Source organism: Abramis brama (genome assembly GCF_963993115.1).
Source record: "Abramis brama genome assembly, chromosome: 2".
NCBI lineage: Eukaryota > Metazoa > Chordata > Actinopteri > Cypriniformes > Leuciscidae > Abramis > Abramis brama.
The window spans coordinates 61,616,878-61,636,998 of record NC_139964.1 but is presented as its reverse complement, the minus strand read 5'-3'; the positions used below and the strand labels follow the sequence as shown (position 1 = coordinate 61,636,998).

The window sequence follows — 20,121 nt, the reverse complement described above, 5'->3', positions numbered from 1 at the left end:
TACATTATGGGGACAAAAATGTCCCCACAAAGATGGCGATATCCTAAATCCTTGTCCTTGTGGGGACATTTTTTGGTCCCCATGAGGAAAACAGCTTAAATCATATACTTAGTGATGTTTCTGAAAATGTAAAAATGCCGAAAGTTTTCTGTGATGATGAGTATAGTGTAGGCCTACTGTAGGGGGTACAATCTAGTTTGTACAGTATAAAAAACATTTTGTCTATGGAAAGATGCAGAATGCACATAAATACACTGAAAATAATACTGTAACCGTTAGGCCTAAACGCACGAATGTGGCGTCGCGTTCGAAATGGAATGATTAATCTTTTTATTTTAATTTAAACCGCTATGGGAGCTTGTAACTAAACGCATTTCCCACGAACTTAACCCGCTTAGTCATGTAGCCTGCCCTAAACCTCAATAAGTCTTAAAAATCTGTTTCAGGCCTACTCACAGTGTTTAATGTTTAGAAAAAAAGCAGCCTTCCCTAAATTACGCACATTTTTATCTGAAATATTAGATGCCTGAGATAAATCAAAACATTTGTTCAGGCAACTTTTGTTTATTGTCCTTTGCGTGTTTGGATAATAATCAAAAGGAAAAACTTAACAGGTAAGATATAATTGGATGTCGAGCGGTGTTAAGGTGTGATGCGTTTGCACTTCCATCGTCTGGTCTGCGTTCGAGCATGAATCAATTGTGTATTTGCGCATTGGGCTTGTGCCGAAATAACAGAGGTGTCAAACAAACTATTAATTAGGCTGCGGATTTGATAGCATTTGGTGATGCGTTGACATCCTGACGTCAAAATGTTAACCCACTTAGTCTTGTTGATCCCATGTCTTCCAGATTATTTGATATCTCGAATGCTTTTTTTTTTTCGATGGTAGGCATTAAACAATTAAGGGAATATTAAAGGGATAGTTCAACCAAAAAATTTAAATTGTGTCATGATTTACTCAATCTATGAATGAATTTGTTTCTTCTGCTGAACACAAAAGAGATTTTGAAGAATATGTAACCACACAGTTGAATGACTTTCATATATCAATGGGGCAGAACAAATGATTGGTTACCCATATTCAAAATATCCTTTTGTGTGTGTGTGTGTGTGTGTGTTCAGCAGAAGAAAGAAACTCATGTTTGGAACAACTTGAGTGAGTAAACGACAGAATTTAATTTTTTTGGGTGGGCTAACTATCCCTTTAATCCTATTTGATTAATTTGATACTTGCTATTTTTTACTACACAAGTTAATACAAATATGCAAATAGATATCAGAAACACGACACATTAATGGATTTATTGGAGATTCTTGACATATCCTTGATAACTGGGTCAAATATTTAACCAGACCACAAACACAAATTCTGGCCAATCAGCAACCTTTCACTCAATCACCTCTAAAAGCTAACCTCTCATCACTAACATATAAGAAGCTCAATGACATGCAACGACCAGGTACCCTTTATTACAGCATCACCTTACCTCTTGAATGTACAATTATGAATGTGTAAGTAAAAATGATAAAAGGAGGTTACTCTTGTTTTATGATGCTTCTTGGTTGGACTGGTTACCATTTAAATCATAGTGGTCTGTGCCATTCAAAATAGAGGGATGGACTTCCAGTTCAAGCAATTTCCCAGCCAATCTTTCATTCTAATTACTTTATACTATGAATAAACTATTAAAAAAAATAAAAATACTTCAATCTAATCAGCCAGGAAAATCTGTTGAGGTCTTGAATTAGTGACACCGGAAACCACAACGTGCATTAGGGATAAGAGAGCAGGTCAGGCCGGTCCTTTTTTACCCATACCCGTGCAATGCACCAAATGTGTTTGCAGATACTACATGGAGTTGATCTATACAAGGAGTCAGTAATACAAAACAGACAGGTAAAACAGGGATGGGGGGGGGGGGGGGAACCGTAAGGAAATTTGACAAACTGATTGTTCCCGTTGTTCTGAGAATTTGAAACACACCACACAAGACCTATGAAGAAGAACTTGTGCTGCAGCACAAATGCCTCACACGGAGAGGTGGTCTGGAGAAAGTCTGGAGGAATCCTGGCCACATTGTTTTCATCACTCAGTGGCCTTGAAAGAGAAAGACAGTTTAGGCCTCGACTTCCCTTTCCCCAAAATGATCTTCTGTTCTTCTTTCTGCTGTTTCTGTCGCTCTTGTTCCAACTTCATACGCTCCTCATGTATTTTTCTCTGCTCTTCAACTATTCGTAGTTGTTCCTCAGCCTGCAGGACAGAAAAAGGTGTTTATTAGGAGATAAATATTAACAAGCGCAATATACTGGTATTGAAGATAATCATGATTTTTTTATTTTATTAAATATTGATATTGTGTTGATTAGTGATGATGCAATATACCAGTATTGGCGATAACCATAATATTAACAGTACACATATAAGACACTAATAATCCAGCGGCAGTATCTGTTTGACATCCCAACTTACAGTAGGTGGCGGTATTGCACCTTAACACTAGGTGCCAACTGTCATAAAGCACAAGTAGACACAGTGTGCTACTTCCATGCAAAAGCATGTGGTCAGATATGACAGACACTCCACCCGCACTCCAAAATGACTCAATCACCCCAGTCTGCAGGACTTGCCGATCAACACTGAGCGCAAAAGGTGGGCAATACAACCAACCAGGTCACCCACCTCCGCCTCTGTTATCTTGCAGATTTGGCCACTGTACAGACAATAAGTTAGTCCTAAATAGTCCTGAAATTGGAAATGTTACATTAACCTGTTAACTGCTGACACCTTTCTGTTTTATTAAATTTACATCCCTTGGGGCTTTTAGTCCAAAAGTGTGCTTATTCAGATAAAAACATCTAGAATATCTTTAGACGGCAGTATTGTTTTCTATTTTTACCCATTTTTAAGGACGATGTGAGCATGGTGGTGCACTAAACTCTTTACATCTATTTTATGTTTCATTCATATTCGACGTCGGAGGGCACAATCGCACAGAAAGTCCACAAGTGAGACTCATACGAGTAATAAAACCCTAATATGGACAAAGACATTCAGATATCACACGTTATAGCTGAATAAAACACAGATAGAGACATTATGACTGATTAAACATGAAGAGAGTTAACATTGCGACAGTCTATGGTTTATCTGTGTTCTTCAAGCGATCTCGGGTATTTTCATCAGGATAATGTACATTTATAATGCAATGCCAATTGACACAGCCTTAAGCACTGTATAGAATACTATAAAATTATTTCATTTCTGCCTTGTTCTGTGATAAGAAGCAACATCAGTTCACAGAAGGAAGTTATTTCAAACTGGTTGCCATTAAATGTAATTGTTCCTTTTGTATGCAATTGTTAAAAAAAAAAAAAAAAAAAAAAAAAATAAGATGAATTTAAAGGCAGGGTAGGTAGGACTATAAAAAAAAAAAAAGATCCAAATTTGTTAAAACTTTCTATATATATCAATACATAATTAAAATGTAAGTACTCTGAAAAAAAGAGTATAAAAATCAAGTGACTCTAGACCGTTTAATCTGTATTAAACACAGCTCATTATTTCGATTCGGGACGAATCAAAGGATTGGCTTAGGCGACTGTCACTCTCTCTCGCAACCATGGCAACAACCCTTTTGCCACGGGATCTGCCCACTTGCGCGCGGCCGCGCGCACGTTTGATTTGAGGAATTCGAGAGGCACTGAACCTAGGAATAGCAAAACAATGGCAGAGAAAGAGCAATCAAAATTCACATTACCGGCATGCAGTTAGTGAAGGCAAACAAGGCAAAAAAAAGAAGACAGTACAAGAAAAGGTAATGAACAAAAAGTCTTTGGATAAACAAAGAAATAAAACGCGTGTCAATATCAGCGTAGCTTTCCAGCGACCACCCCGTCCTCAGCCTCTACTTCCTCGGACCCTAGTTGCACGCCACGGCTTCTTGCACGACCTCCTCTGCTTCGCCCTAAAATTATTTTTATTTTACAAAAGGACATTTTACAAACCTACATTTTGCGCATGTGCTCCTGCATGCACTTTTCCAGTCACAACACAGCAATCAAAGGAGGACGCGCTGAAAACTGTAATGCTGTTCTCTTCCTTCGAATGTTTGAGTTGCAGAGGAATTTGTGACTGTTTCAGCTGTTCAACCACATCAAAGTTTCGTAATTAGTAAGTCCGTGCTTTTTCTCTTTTTGTTCTTATGTGCTGAAGGGCTGCTGTGCCTTGGTGAAACGGTGTTTGTACGTGAAGAGCTCTTTTCCAAAACGCCATAAACCTAAAAAGCTGCCTCAAAGAACCAGCAAAAGTAATGATTATGAATGTGTAAAATATTGCAATAAGACATTTTAATTGTTTATTAATTTCTGTGTCGGCTGCAAAGATGAAGTTGACGATATTTGACTCGCGATCTTCGCAGTAGGCTAGTGAACGCATGCACCGGAGAAATGCACATTTAGGCTACATAGTTTTATTTTGTTTTGGATGGTTTTGTTTAGAACCAGATTTCTGTAAATATATTCCACATTTTTTAGGCCTGTGAGGCGAGGCTACGGTTCGGTTCACGATGATATAATCTCCAGTTCAAGCACCTTATGTTGTGATTGATAGCCTATATTTACTTTATGTATTTAATGCAGGAATGAAAATATTAATGAATTAATGAAAAAAAAAAATATTAAAATTAAGATACAATTAATACAAAACGAAATTCGTTTTAAAGAAAGGCTTTGTGCTTTCTGTTTTGAGGTCTCTGTTAAAGTTTGAAAGTCTCAGTGCAGCTTTCAGAGCGCTCGCGTCCATAATGGAGAACTGTCAAGTAATATTGTTTTTTCCTCATAAATGCAAACACGAAAAATAAAAGACAAAAACTTTTTTAAAAAGACAAACCATAAATTTAGAAAAAAAAAAAAAAAGATGGATTTATAGCGTTTTGGGGGAAAAATGAATGGATTTATACCGTTTTGAAAATGTTAATTTTTTTTTACTTTGAATTGATCATCAACAATATTGTTGTTTGATTTAATAATCACTGTTGCAAGAAGTGCCTAGTTAAGTTTTTTTTTTTTTTTTTTTTTTTTGTAAGTGGAAAAAGTAGGGGGTGCCACAGATTCTGTTTAGTTAGCTCCTTTATTGTTTTTTCTATAGCCTAGAATAATATAGGTCAAATGCAGCAAGTCAAAAGACCAACTGGACCTTCTTTGCCAGTTTGCTCACATTTCTTTGAAGGATGGCAAAAATATCGCCTGAATATCTATATCTAGATATTGGAAAAAAATATCGAGATATTCATTTTTGTCAATATCTCCCACCCCTACATGCAGAACACCATATATGTTATGAATCTTACACGAAATTCATCTTCATCACAATATAACTGATGGTAATGTAAAAAAGTGTATCAATGCAACCTGTTTTTAGCTTATATAACTAGCTCGTTAGCGAATCAAAAAATATATATTTTAAATTTACCAATATCAATATGCTAGCTTGATAGTGAGTACTAAAATACATCTTATTTGTTTATATTCATAAGCAATTAGCGTTAGATTTTTTTATTACATGTGATTCTGACATGATGTCACTACATGCACTGTGCTCCTTCCTCTCTGCTTGTCTCAGGTAAATAATGCGTCTTCAGCTCAGCGGTTGGAGTCGCGCGTTCATGTGTTTTGGGGGCGTGGCTTTGGAAGGAGCCCAGAAGGGAGGGGGTGGAGTGAATGGAAATAATGAACTGTCTTTAAAACAGTCCTGAGAGGTCTACAGACACTCGATTTTTATACTTTCTTTTTCAGAGTACTTACATTTTAATTATGTATTGATATGAACATAAAGTTTAAACAAATTTGAAAAAGAAGTTTTTTAGACCATTCCTACCTACCCTGCCTTTAACTGATAGCATTACTTTTTTTCCAAGATTTCTATAAATATCGCAATATGTCGTTACCGTGAATTCTTTTGGCCATGATAATAGTGTAGTGAAAAATCAGATATCCTGACAGCGCGAATGCGAATTTAATATTGGCTGATCCCAAACCGTCAACAGCATCGCCATATCTTGGAATGGTGACCATCTCGATTTATGGTTCATGCAATATACTTTTTGCAGTTACATTTGTTAAAAAATAAAGATATAAAATAATAAAAACATTCAAGACTAGACTATTCATGCACATTGCATTCATAATCACTAGTCCCACACTTTAATTAAAGCTTCAAGCAATCGCTCTGTGCTCTGACGTTCAACATAATGTGCAAAAGAGCTTTACCAATAGTCGGTTCAAATTTGAGTCTTATATCATTTGCAATATGTAGTCGTTTATGACAAACCGAATTTTGTGGTAACTGTTTGAAAGGGACAGTTGCAAGACCGCATCTGTTAGTTCACTTTTACATGTTGACAGGTGTATCTTGACCTTTATGGCTTGAAACTGAGAGGATCCCATATAAGCTCGGTTTTGTAACTAAACTCATCAGCAGAGGCGGTTCTAGAGGCGGGGCCACAGGGGCCCTGGCCCCTGCTGAAATCTGATTGGCCCCTGATTGGCCCCCGTTCCTAGGGGTGGGGGGAAAATCGATTCTTAGATGCATCGCGATGCGGACGTGGACGATTCTGAATCGATTCACAAATGTCAAAAATCGATTTTCTAAAATAAAAAAATATTTTTTTTTCCTAATAACTTAATATTGACGGAACGCAAAAGGCGGAACTCTAAAGCGGACGTGCAGTGCGCGGACAGTCTGTGGCGCGCACATAACAGAAGCATGATGGCTGAGCGCCAAATTCGAACGGCACCCTCTTCGTTATAAGCTAAGAAAATTGGCAATTTCATTGTTACCTATTTAGTATTTTTTTTTGTATGAGAGCTGCTTTCTGTATTGTTTAGTTTTCACATCAATATGCTGTAAACCGATCTGTTATACGTACGTTATACACTGCCCTGCAATATGTGCAATGTCAGTCACAAAAAGTTACATTTTGACTGTGCTCTCTGCAGATGTTCATTCACTTTTTTTGTATTATAAGCTGTTTTTGATTGTGGTATACAGCAAACATTTCAAGTCATAACTATTATTTAGTTGTGAATAAGAGCGGCTTTGTACGTTACTAATTATTCAGAATATGCGTAAGTCCACAAGCATTATGTTAGTATGAGAGCTGCTGGTACATAATCCTATATTTTTGAACGAAAACTGTTTGTGAATTTGCTACAGCAAAATGTTTTATTTTTGTCTGAAGGATTATATTGCTCATTGGAATTTGGAAATAACAAGAGGATGTTGGTTAGAAGTCTATTATTAAATGCTAGAGATTCAGAATATGCTGAAGTTGGTATTAATTTACTACAAGTACGCTGCTAGTACAGGCACACATTTATTTTCCTGTTGGTCCTTTGCAATGTTGGGACAAATGCTGGCAAATGTAACCTTTTATTAATAAAATTAATATAGGAAGTATTGGAAGTAAGTTAGTTATGGGTCATCATAAATATTTGCTTGAAAAGTACCAAGTAGTAAAAAAAACGTTAATAATCGATAATCGTTACCCTCTGAATCATAATCGAATCGTGAGGTGCCTAGAGATTCCCACCCATCAATCGTCGACAAGAAGAGCAACCGGAGAATTCTTCTCAACGATCACAGATGCAATTCCACCCCCGAACAATTAACAATAATTTACTGTTTATAAGCGACGACATGATTATGATTATGAAACTTAAAAGATGGAATTCAGAAAGAAGTACATTGTGTCCTTTATGCACAGTATAAATAAATGAAAAAAATCATTAAGAACTTTACTGGCTCATAATTTTTTATTAGAGCGTTTGAAAAAGGAATGACTGCCGAAATGTATTTGCACCGTACTGAATAAATTATTTTGTGTTCTTGAATGTACCCTGTATTTGGCCCCTGAATGTAACATGTGGCCCCTTAATGGCCCCTGTTACAGAAAAATCCTAGAACCGCCACTGCTCATCAGGACTAAAACTGAACTGTGATCTCCTTTTTTCTAAAAGACTGCTCTGTTGAGAAAGAGAACTCCACAAAACAAAACATGTCTAGTGCTTATGCAATATTAATGTCCCACATGGCCACAGAGCAGGGACATTCATTCTATACGAGAAGACAGCAAGGCCAATAGAGTGCTAGTTAGAAAGAATTCAAGGTGCTCGACACAAAGAACAGCTTTTAATGCTTTATCTGAAAATTCTGAACATGACCCAAGTTTGTGCAGCAAGCATAACATAAAGGTTTGATTGTTAATATCTAACTAAATAGCTCCTCTGCCCTTAATTTCGATCACATACACTACTTCTCAAAAGTTTGTATTTAAATGAAGTCTCTAAAGGCCCATTTATACTTCTGCGTCGAACTGCCGCCGTAGCTACGTCGTAGGCTGTGTGTAGCGCGCGTACCCTACGGCGTACCCTGACGTGCACCTCTCCAAAAATGTAACAACGCGTCAATTCTACGCGGACACAAGCGCTGTGATTGGTCTGCCAGAACCCCTCCCTCGGGGTTTCACATGCTCCCTAGGTGCGCGTCAACGCGGACAACGACACAGAAGTATAAATTAAAACCAACACGTTGCCTACGGCGTATAGGCTCCGGCGTAGGTCCGACGCAGAAGTATAATGAGGCCTTTATTCTCACCATTCAAAACGGCAGTAAAAACAGTAATACTATGGGATATTATAATTTAAAATAACTTTTCTATTTTCATATATCTTAAAATATAATTATTTCTGTGATGAAAAGGCAAATTTTCAGCATCATTACTCCTGTCTTCAGTGTCACAAGATCCCTCAGAAATCATTCTAATATGCTGATTTGGTGTGAAACATTTTAATTATTATCAATGTTGAAAACAGTTGTGCTGCTCCACAATATTTCCGTGGAATCTGTGATATTTTTTTCCCAGATTATTTGATGAGCAGAAGTTTAAAAGAGCAGCATTTATTTGAATTATATACATTTTTTGCAATACTGCAGTTTTTTCTATCACTTTTAATCAATTGAATGCATCCATGCTGGATAAAACTTATTAATTTCTTAAATAAAACTTTAATGAATTGCTCCACTGTTTCAGCTATTCAATTCAACTTTTATATGAAATGAAACATGACAAAACCACACGTACCAGTTTAGCTTGAGCATCTGCTATCTTGCGATTGTTCTCCACCAGAATTTTCTCCAGTTCTTCACGCTTTGACTTCTCTTCCTCCTGCAAAGTCAAACCGCTTTAATGTGAGTTGTAGTGGCAGAAATCATAAATATTCACAAAAATAAGTGGCACAACTTGAGCAAACACATAAATGAGTAGAAAATAAAGATACATTCAGCTCACCAGACATGGATAAACCTACAGTAAACTTGTCCTTCACTCACGAATAAAGTTCCTAGAGGAGTCAGGGTCATATTGGGAATACGTTTTTTTTGTTTTTTTTAAAGTACAATGTACAACCAATCAGCAAGGGAGGTTCTTTCAAACCACTGACCTGTGTTCTTGGTACTTCTCTACTTACATCTCACTCTCAGAAAAAAAGCCACACAGTGAAGTGCCGTCTGAGGAGCAGTCAGCTTAAATGATGTATAGGACCAACAGAAGCGTGAATAACTTTCATCACTTCTATTCATAAACAACTGAGAGGGATAGTGAAGTTCAGGCGAATAGCAACCAAAGCTCATGGAACTCGCAGGAGTTGTGCATGAGCTGTTTTGTTCAAGAAAACTGTGAAACATGAAATTAAAGATAATAGAACGGTAGTACTGTGTATGACAGAACTGTCATACTCAGTGCTACTATGATGTGCGTAAGATTAGAGTTACAATAAATAAAAAATTCACTTAATTTTGAGAGGAATTAGGCTAAAGACCCTGACATACTTCAAGCGACATCGAAGAACAAACTGAGCGTAATTTCTAACAAAATCAGGCCAAAACGTAGTTCGTTTTGAGTTTTGAACTTTCACTCCAGCTGGTAAACGCCTTCAAACTACAATTGGTCCGTGGCAATAATGTAATAGGTAGGTGTAATCTGAGGCTCCGCCTTCTATGATGTGGAAAATTTAGGTCAGATCTGCAAATAAAAACATCAAAACATTGGAGAGCTGCTTTAGAGAAGAAACTGAAGTTGTACTTCTAATTGAAAGCGACACCGACACAGTGATACTGTAAAGCTGCTTGCTTTAAAGCAATCTATTGAATAAAGTGATAGATAGATAAACGTGACGTGACTTTACTGGAGTCCCGAATTGCAGAGCTGGTGCAAACATATCCAGGTCGCTAAGATCACATGCTTTCTTAACTGCAGCTGTTCTCTCACAGCTGTCATTTTTGTTGTGCCTTTATCTTGTTATTGCATGGAAAGTGCGCATCATATATTTACATATTCATCTAATCGTCGCTCTCAGCAGTGTGGGCGCCGTCGGGATGTTCGCTAACACTGCAACGGTATTTCAAACTTCTTTTTACCCCTAAACGGAGAATGAAAGAGAACTTCGCTGTGAGTATATCAGAGCCTTAAGGCCTGTTTTACACCACACACTCATACAGTGTGCAAAGAAAGCAACATCAGGCTTCACACAGGTTGCTTATCCACGAATAAACAGCAGATCCAAACAGAAAATAACGTGATATCTGAGTAACTATATCGAATATTTCCAATTGCACAGTTAATATGAATGCCTAAATATTTGTTGCTTTCGTGTGTGTGTGGTGTGAAACAGATCCAATTCCAACAAAACTACAGGAACCTACCCATTTAACCAGCATTCGTAAGCACACACATTCTGTGCTGCCAGTTCACATGCAAGTTACCTCCCGAGCTTTCTGAGCAGCCAGCTCCGCGTGTCTCTGTTTCTCCAGCTCCTCCAGCAACTGCTTCTCCATGATGCGTTTAGCCTCCTCCACCCGTCGCAGCACTTCTCTTTCAATCTCATCCTTTCGCTTTTCCAGTTCCTCCTCCACGCGTTTAGCCACAAGTTCCTCTACGCGCCGCGCCGTCTCCTCCTCAATGAGCCGCTCCTCGATCTCCTGCTGTCGACTAGGGAAGAAGAGATTACAGTCAGTAAGTAATACAAAATGAAAATGTACTTAGTGTTAAATATGAAATGAAGCAGGACAGGTAAACATAAACAACTTGAAATGCAATGCACGTGCTAGCTGCCATTGTGCATGGAAAATCAACAACTTCAAAGTGTCAGCTTTTCAGTTGTGGTCCACTTCTATAGGCTTTTTAAAGTCCAACATTGAAACTGCAATCAATGTTGAATGGTAATTTAATGATTGGGGTAACATATCTTTAAGTATAATTATGCATCTCATTTATAATACCTTAATAGCTATGGTTACTACTGCTTATTGGTTTTATGACAGATAATAAAGATTATATTCACTATATTGTCTAACACTTCCCTAGAGGACACAAAATCAAAGTTAAAATTCAGACAATAGGCTATTTATTTATGTATGTATTCAATGACATGACATGCACATTATTGTGTCCAAGGACAGTATTTCCTTTTTAAATAATTAGATAAATGCATGACATATCACTTTATTCTATAAAACCTATTTAGAATTTAAATAATGCATATTATTTTGTTTTATCATCTTAAACACCCAAAATGTCAACTGTCTGAACAACTGAACAGACTAAGAAAACAATTTAAAATGGTGTCTTAATAACAAAATTAAAAACTAAATACTATGGCATCATTTTAGGTTTGTAACCTTTCATATTAACAAATTTTATAAATATTGGTAGTTTTACAGCTGTTTTAAAGCTAAAAAAAAAAAAAAAAAAGTTTTCAGAGTTTTAGTGTGAGTACTACATTAAACATGTATATATGTGTATATATATAACACATAATAATGCAATGGGGAAATATTTGTGAGTCCTGATAATGCCAAATGTCTCATGTTACCAGTAAAAAGTGGCCTACATTATTTTAAAGTCAGTGACAGTGCAGGCCTGTTCATCTGAAATAATTCTGTATTTTCAGCTTCAGAATCATGAATATTTTTATTCTGGTGTCACCACTGTCCTGTGCATTGGGTTATCAGTAACAAGTCCAAGCCTATTCATTTCAACCCCCACAATGTAATATAAAATGTAACCTTTTATCATATGTCTTGGAGTATATGATATGATATGATATATATATATATATGATATGTATAGAATCTTGACATGAGGGTATCGTTACACCCCTAGTAAATATGATTATGCATCATCCAGAAGAGCCCAACTGATCATTGTGGCAGAGTGAAAAGTTTGTAGGACTCTCTCAAATACTAGTAAAAAATGCTCATTTCAAGTACGGGTAGGTTGGTACACTTTCCATGTCTGGACTATACAACTATTTGGTTGTACCGCCTGAAATAAAAAGTCAAAAAATGAATTTAAACACTTTGAAATGTAATCTAACAACTGAACACAATGTTTAAACACATTGTTCATGACTCAGAAATATGAATTACATCAGTTTTGAAAATATTTTTAAAAATGACCCATTATGTAGCCAAAGTTTCTGTCAGATTAATTTAAATAACCAGCCTGGCTGATTGATATGGGTGTATACTTACACATTAGAGCAAAAATTAAGATTTTGAGAATTCAGTCACTCCACAACCCAGACATACAATGTATTGCGGTTGTATTTCGAACATGGTTTAATGGTAGTGTGTAATTGTTTTGACATGCACCTCAGTTTTAACATGGTATGCTTTGCAAAAGCTCGGTGTACTAAAGTAAATATAATTCAGATAATGTACTATGTATGGCAGTATCTTGACAGTGGTAACTTGGTATCTGATGGTACTTTTAAATGTGGCCTGAAAACCCACATGAAAATACTACCACGTAAACACTATTGTACTGAAATGAGTGTAGTTGCATGGTACTCCCAGAACACGATGATACATGTACAACAAAAACACGGTAGCTTTCTTCACTTTATGGTTCCTCCAAAGTACTTTTGTATCTTCGTGTGGCTCACATTATTCAGGAGATGTCTACTCTACAGCATGACTGTCATGACGCGTTTCGTTTTGGAAAGTGTGGGTAACGTTACTCACATTCTCCTCTGTCTTTCCATTTCGACTCTCTTCTCTTCTTCCTCTTTCTTCTGCTTTTCGTCTACAGCACTCCTCTTACTTATCGCCCTGCCGAAAATATCGATTCTCTCCGGCGGCGTGGCGGCTCTCTCCCTTTCCCGGCGAGCCGCGGCCGTGTTTGATTTGGAACGAGAGCGCGACTCTCTCTTCCGACTCCTTTTGGACTCTCGGGACTTCGAGCGCCTCTTTCTCTCTTTGTCCCGGGACCTTGATCGAGAGCGGCTTCGCTTTTTACTGTGCTTACTATTTTTGGAGTGCTTGGAGCGGGAAGAGCTGCGGCTCCGCGAACGACCCATTTCAAACGCCGTTAGAGTTCAGTAGCAGTAACCAGAACACTGAACACCTCTAAAGCATCGGATAGAGGAGTGCACGCACCTGGTCGTCTTTCAAACAAGCCCCAAATTACACACTTAAGGAATCAGTCCCGACTGCATGACAATAATCTTGAAGACGAAACTCTTATTTGGAAATAAATTGTTTAATAAGAACGTGATTGCTTAACTGCACGGTACCATTTATCTTGTATGGTTAAAAAGCAAGATGGAGGATGGCTGTTCTCAGATCCCAGAATGCAATTTCTTATTTTTTCCTACGTTGTGGCGATCGACACTTGGTTACATCGATTACTGCCATCAACTGGCGTGGAGCGTAAACGAGAAGCCCGAATCATTTGGACGGTTCGTTCAATGAACCGATTCACCACCGAGTCATCACTCCCGGCTATTTTCTATTTTTTGTGTAGTTGATAGATAGATAGATAGATAGATAGATAGATAGATAGATAGATAGATAGATAGATAGATAGATAGATAGATAGATAGATAGATAGATAGATAGATAGATAGATCTTAATTTTGAACATGTAACATTATAACTATAACTAGAAAAATGCATTTCCGGAGGAACTGCGAAGTGTGCTTGCTCGGGTGCGGTTCACTAACGTTAGCAGGTAGTGGATAAGGGTGCGTTGAAGTTTGCTTGATCTGAGAATTTCAACAATAGTACTTTTTTCAAGATTGTGCAAAAAGGTTAAAAGTTATGTGCATCATATGTTTCACGCTGTCAATGCAGTGGTCTGCGTTGCGCTATCGAGTGTAGGTGCAGCATTCTAACATTGAGTCATAATGAGCTGTTTGTGAAGAAATTATCCGCTTCCCAATGATGTCATTTTAATCACGAAATTGAAACATTAAAAAACAACAGAGCCGGACAGTAAAGGAGTACATATACTTGAGTACAGTACTTAAGTACAATTTTGAGGGATCTGTACTTTACTCAAGTATCATTTTTGGGGAGTACTCATGACTTAACTCAAGTACATTTGAGAGGCAAATATTGTACTCTTTACTCCACTACATTTCTATCCATAACTGTGAGTACCCGTTAATTCTTCTAAAAAAAAAATTACATCTCGGAAACCCTCAATTTGTTGTTTCCCTCTCAAACGTGATTGGATTGTGCAGGCGCCACTGATTGGGACAGCCTATCAGCAATCACCTTCAGCTTTCCGCCAAAGTCAACTCCATGGTCAGATTTAGATAAGAGACGAAACCATGGACGAAACAATGGATGAAGACGCAGGTCCATCCCGGGAGCGATATTTTTTTCCCCAGGATGGTAGGGGAAGACTCATGAATATTCATTAGGGAAGTCATCCCTGATTGGTCTTAACCCCAGTGACGGGTAGGTTTAGGGGTAGGTCATCAGACCGATCAGGGATGACTTCCCTAATGAATATTCATGAGTCTTCCCCTACCATCCTGGGAAAAAAAATATTGCATCCCGGGAATGTGCCAAGCCGTGGCCCCACCTCGCCAGACTATTTAAATTTTCTGAACAAGTTAATGATAGTTTTCGCTTCAAGTGTTTGCTGTGTTTACCAATGTAAGCACTGTGGCAGTAGTAATGCAATATTTAGAAAATGTACTCTTGTAGGCTACTCTTGATACTCAAGTACTTTTAAAAACAAGTACTTTAGTACTTTTACTTAAGTAGACATCTGACTGTAGTACTTTTACTTGTACTTGAGTAAAATTTAGCAAGGGGTATCTGTACTTTTACTCAAGTAATGTAGCTGTGTACTCTGTCCGCCTCTGAAAAACAATTTGCTGTTTATGGTGTGCGAGTGATAGAGCGCGGCAGCAACGAACCAACTGGTCAGCTTGCAGCCTGCACAATTTTGATGCAATCTGATATGTATCATCAATTATGAATAAAAGCAGCAGAATATTTAATTAATCTCAAATGCCAAAATTAAAAGGCTGAAGTAGGCTAACAGCATGCAGATGGAGAATTGTAAGATATCCTTTAATCATACACATTAAGAAAATAATAGAAGGCATTATTATTATATTAATACTACTACCAATACCTGGGTTTAGTTGTTCACTTCGATCAGTGCTTTGCTTGCTTTTCAAGCTATAACATTTTTAGTTGGAGTAAAAAGACAGATTTCCATGTAATTAGGTTCTCTATGCACGAATATTGATATTAATTGCATTTGGGAAGTTTACATGAATGAGGTGCTAACTCCAACTAAATCCATGTCAAAAAGCATTTTCCAAATAGCATCATGAATACAGGCTTTTTGAGATCAAATTAATAAATAAAACAAAAAGCATACCAATATTTCTTCTTAAAGTGTGTCCCCGGCTTTAGAGAATTCTAAAAAGGACTATTGAAGGGAATTGTGTTAAAACTTTAATCATCATTTTAATTATTAATTTATTTCCCTTCTAACAAGCACTTTTCCTTATAGGCTGCCTATACATTCATTGTATAACGTTGACAAAGCTTGATGTTTGTAAAAGACTCTCTTGGACTTACACTTTAACCATCTTCATATCACCTTTATGAAGATCAGACAGTATTAATTGATCCTTTTAACATCATTTATGATGTCGTCCCTAACATGAGCTTGGTCTTTGTCAAAAACACAGCCTACTAAAACAACACTACCCTGACACCTGCTGGTCAAATAAAGCCACTGCAAGATGAGACTTAACTCCTCCCAAACGCTGTACGTCAGTAATCAAGTAGCCTATGAGATACATGGATGGAGCAAAAACAAATGTTGTGTAAATACTCCAAGGTGGTAGGCTATATGTTCATTTGAGAGATTATGTCTAAGGAAACTGTTTTATATTTATATAAAAATGTGTTTCACATAATTTGTCAATATATTGATTTAGCATGATGTTGAGTAAAGTAGGCTACACACGCATAGCCAAGGCTATATTAATTAATATTAATTTCCTTTAGTTGCTGTTTCTTGTATGTTGGTATGGAGTGTGTGTACAAGAAATATATATTTACTTCATTTTATAACACTTGTAGGCTAATGTCAGCAACAGCAAGGACTTGCAACGTTCTCCCTTGCAACACTCTCCCTTGCAACACTCTTCATGTGGACTTTACTCCTTTGACCACAAGATGGCAGCCATGTTTCGCTAAATGCCAGTGTTGAAGGACGATATCACGCTTCTCGGACATAAAGGTTCGGAAATTGAGAACTTTTGTTTGTTTTGCTTTTTGTGTCCCAGTCAACCATCTTCTCTCAGCCCGATACATTTGTCGCAGTGGACCGTTTATAGCTAGGCTAATCCTCGTAAACCGTTTTTCGACCGAAACCTCTCGACTTAAAAAGGTTCACTCTTTAATTAATGCTGTAACATAGGCTATGGGCTAGGCTACATGTTATTAAAAGTAGATAAATACATTACTTAAAAAGCAGCCCAAAGAACTTGCTGCCGTTTATTTTTTTTTCCTTCTTCAACAGATCCCCCCACCTGTTTATCCCAAAATAAATAGGCTATTAGATGGAGTCCAGATACATTTTTGTTGTTGCTATGAACTAAGTTGACAAGAGTGATGTAGAAGTAATGTATTCGCTGTGAAGCTTACACTGGCGACGTAGGCTATCCTATCTGAGAAAAAGGTTTTCACGTTAAGTGATCTAATTTTTAGCAGTAGGCTAAGAAAAAAATGTGTTTTAAAGTTGTAGTTTTTGTCGTCATCATCATCATCACAGTTATGCATGATATGATAATAAGGCCTGTCGTCAGGGAGTAGGCCTACGTGTTATTTAAGAAAAATATAATTATATTTTGAGAATGACAATTCATAGACAACATAGGCTAGTCTGTGGGGTAAAACGCCCCCAGGGGGCATCGCTTCCCACTATCATTATTACTGTAGTTACCATGTTCTGAACAACACATCCTTTGTTTTTCCATCAAATGTAATCTAACTAGGTGGTTGAATAAAAAATATATATATATATATATATATATATATATATATATATATATATATATATATATATTTGGAATTATATAAAAAAAATTACCTCAAGTTAGCATTTGCTAGCTAGTTAGCTAGCCAATTAGAATCAGCTAACAATATTTTTCAAATAGGCTGAATTTCAGCATGGTTACTTTAATAAATAATCATATTTATCTAACTTGTTAATATTTTGGCTTGTCTTTTTTTTTTTTTTTTTTTTTTTAAGCTAAAGCTGTGTGTAGCCTACTCTGATTTTGCTGTAAATGTATAATCAAATTGCTTTGTCAGAGTGGGGGCCTTTTACCCCACCTTGGTACAATTTTTTTTTTTTTTTTTTAAATCTAATAACATGAAAACTGGACATTTTTCATACTTGGTTTATAATTTATGTCATTGTCACTGAAAACTAGGATAACTATTCTAGACACAATTAACTTTTGTTTCACAGAAAAAAATTACAGTCCTTAAGGACTGTACCCACTACACAGAACATCCATTGGGAGGCGTTCATGTAATTGCAAAATATAAACCAGCTTGATGGGAAAAAACGACACCTTTCGGCTCACATGCAGCTGGCCCGTTGTTCAGTGAATTACCTCTGTTTTTATAGGCCTACACAGTAAACTATAGACCTAGATTAAAATGAAATTATTATCATGTGAAATTGCAACAAAATAATAATAATAATAAAATTTGAATAAAATGAAATAAAAATAAGGAATGGAATCATAAGGACAACAACCATCAGTTAACTCTGGCTTTAGACAATAGAATAGGCTTCGTCACTTTTATGCAGATCGCTTGTGATTAAATCATGCCAATCTAATATTTAAATTAGTCTAGAATAATTAAAGTAATAAAGGTATTTTAACCTACACCATATGGCAACGTCATGTAAACCCAGTATGCAACATTAATAATAGCGGCAGATTTGCTGACGTGAGCTAAAAATAATGCGCTAAAATTTAATTCGTTTTAGCTAGGCCTACATCTATTGTGAACCGGTGCCTAAACTGCACGTCTTGAAACTTTGCCTTTTATTTTATGACAAAGTAAAGTTCAAGCAACCTCTTTTGCAAAACTTAAGTTAAACAATGAAAATAACTGAATTTCCGATACAGTAAAATCTTTGCAAATGTTAGACTATGTAGCTAATGCACTGAAGCAGAACGAATAACAAAAGAAGTTGAAGCACTATCTTTCTTCAAGAAACTCACCTTGAACGTCGTATCGTGATCAAACATCCAGGAAGATTTAGAATTATTTAGAAATATTTTAGCCTATAATCAACATCTGAAAAGACAAGTTTAGACATTTTGCCCCCAGCCTTTTTATTGGAGGAAATTAACAAAAAGTTGTTTTATCTTTTTTATCATTATTAATATATAAATAGCCTATATATTTTTTGTCTTTTTCTTTGATTTGAAGTGAAAAGCCGAGAGGTTCTGCTCACATTTTATTTGCGGGAAAACATGTCCTAAGTAAAACATCCCTTTTAGTGAAAGTGTTCACTTGAAACAGTGAATGCGACTGGCAGCGTTTCACATTGATTTATTTTGCTCGACAAGGTGTAGTTATTCTTGAAGGCAGTGGTGGATTTTTCATAGTTGAATCAAGGCAATTATGCTGTTAGCTAATTGGCTGAAACAATTCTGAAAAGCACAACTAAAGCAATCCATAAAACACACCTGGGGTGAAAATGGATGCGTGTGGATAAGTTTTATATATGGAATTTTTTTTTTTTAACCCAAAATCCTATTGTGTTGTTGTCAGGTTCTCGCTATGAGCGCCTATTTTATGTAATTAAAGATCCCGTGAGCTATCATTGCAACAGAGCTATTCAAGACCGGACAATATTTCAACCTGTCCATAATGAAATTAAAATAGTTACAACTTCGATTTTTACATGATTTTCGAGACATTTAGAGAAGGGCGTGTGTATTATATTCAATAATACGAGGTGCGGCCCGTTGCCACATTCATCATCCCATTACTGTACCCAATCCAGGTCCGATTCGTGAAGGGTAAAATGAATTACCGACGTTAAGTCGTCAATAAAGTCATTTCAGTAAATGGTGTCTCAGATGACTCCGGCATTATTCAACGGGCTTTATCAGCACTGGGGAAATTACGTCGCCTCTACACCTCATGTAATACGGCCCTGCTTACCTTGATAAAGCGCCCTGCCAGCGGCTAGTGACAGTGCTTTTGACCGGCTTTTATTCACTCGCTAGTGATGAACGCCAAGCTGATCAGGCGGAATGGGCGCTAATTAAAACCTATAAATTATCTTTTGCAGCCCCTCTCAAGACGTCGCATGCAGCCGAGATAAGAGCTGGAGTGCTAATTTACCGCCTGAAAAGGAGCGTGCCTCACAATGGCTACTTGGCTCAAATAGCATATTGATAGTGTCCTAATTAGAAATTTATTAAGTACCCACTCGAGCTTTTCGAATAAAGATTTCAACCCAACCAGTTTTATATGAATAAATGCTGTATGTAGGCTACTAAAATTCCGTGTTATTATTCTAAATGTTTTGTGTGCGTGCGTTCCTGCTTCCCCTTTTGGCGTATTATTTTGAGTAGCCTAATTGGTGAAACTTTAAACCATTTAGCCTACTTGTTATTAACACATCCTGCTTTTATGTTGTGAGTTATTCTTTTTTCGTTTTAACTAAACACGGTTGCTACCACATTTTCTTGATGTGGCCATCC

The 20,121-nt window shown here is 36.9% G+C and overlaps 1 protein-coding gene across 1 annotated transcript; it reads right to left on the bottom strand.

Annotated features, from left to right (window-relative positions):
• Positions 1 to 1,279: 1,279 nt before the first annotated feature.
• On the bottom strand, positions 1,280 to 13,694 carry arglu1b (arginine and glutamate rich 1b). The gene is made up of 4 exons (XM_084105758.1): positions 13,085 to 13,694; positions 10,823 to 11,048; positions 9,144 to 9,227; positions 1,280 to 2,254 (listed from the first exon to the last, which is right to left on the bottom strand). Exons 1-4 carry the CDS (start codon positions 13,417 to 13,419, stop codon positions 2,090 to 2,092), a joined length of 810 nt encoding a protein of 269 aa, XP_083961884.1. The 5' UTR covers positions 13,420 to 13,694; the 3' UTR covers positions 1,280 to 2,089.
• Positions 13,695 to 20,121: the final 6,427 nt, after the last annotated feature.

What these genes read in the sequence shown, in the direction of transcription:
- arglu1b (XM_084105758.1), bottom strand. Translation starts at nt 13,419, where the DNA reads ATGGGTCGTTCGCGGAGCCGCAGCTCTTCCCGCTCCAAGCACTCCAAA. An exon ending in ATGGAAAGACAGAGGAGAAT is followed by an intron (nt 11,049 to 13,084) that starts GTGAGTAACGTT and finishes CTTCTTCCCTAG; the next exon opens with TCGACAGCAGGAGATCGAGG. An exon ending in CAGATGCTCAAGCTAAACTG is followed by an intron (nt 2,255 to 9,143) that starts GTACGTGTGGTT and finishes TCTGTCCTGCAG; the next exon opens with GCTGAGGAACAACTACGAAT.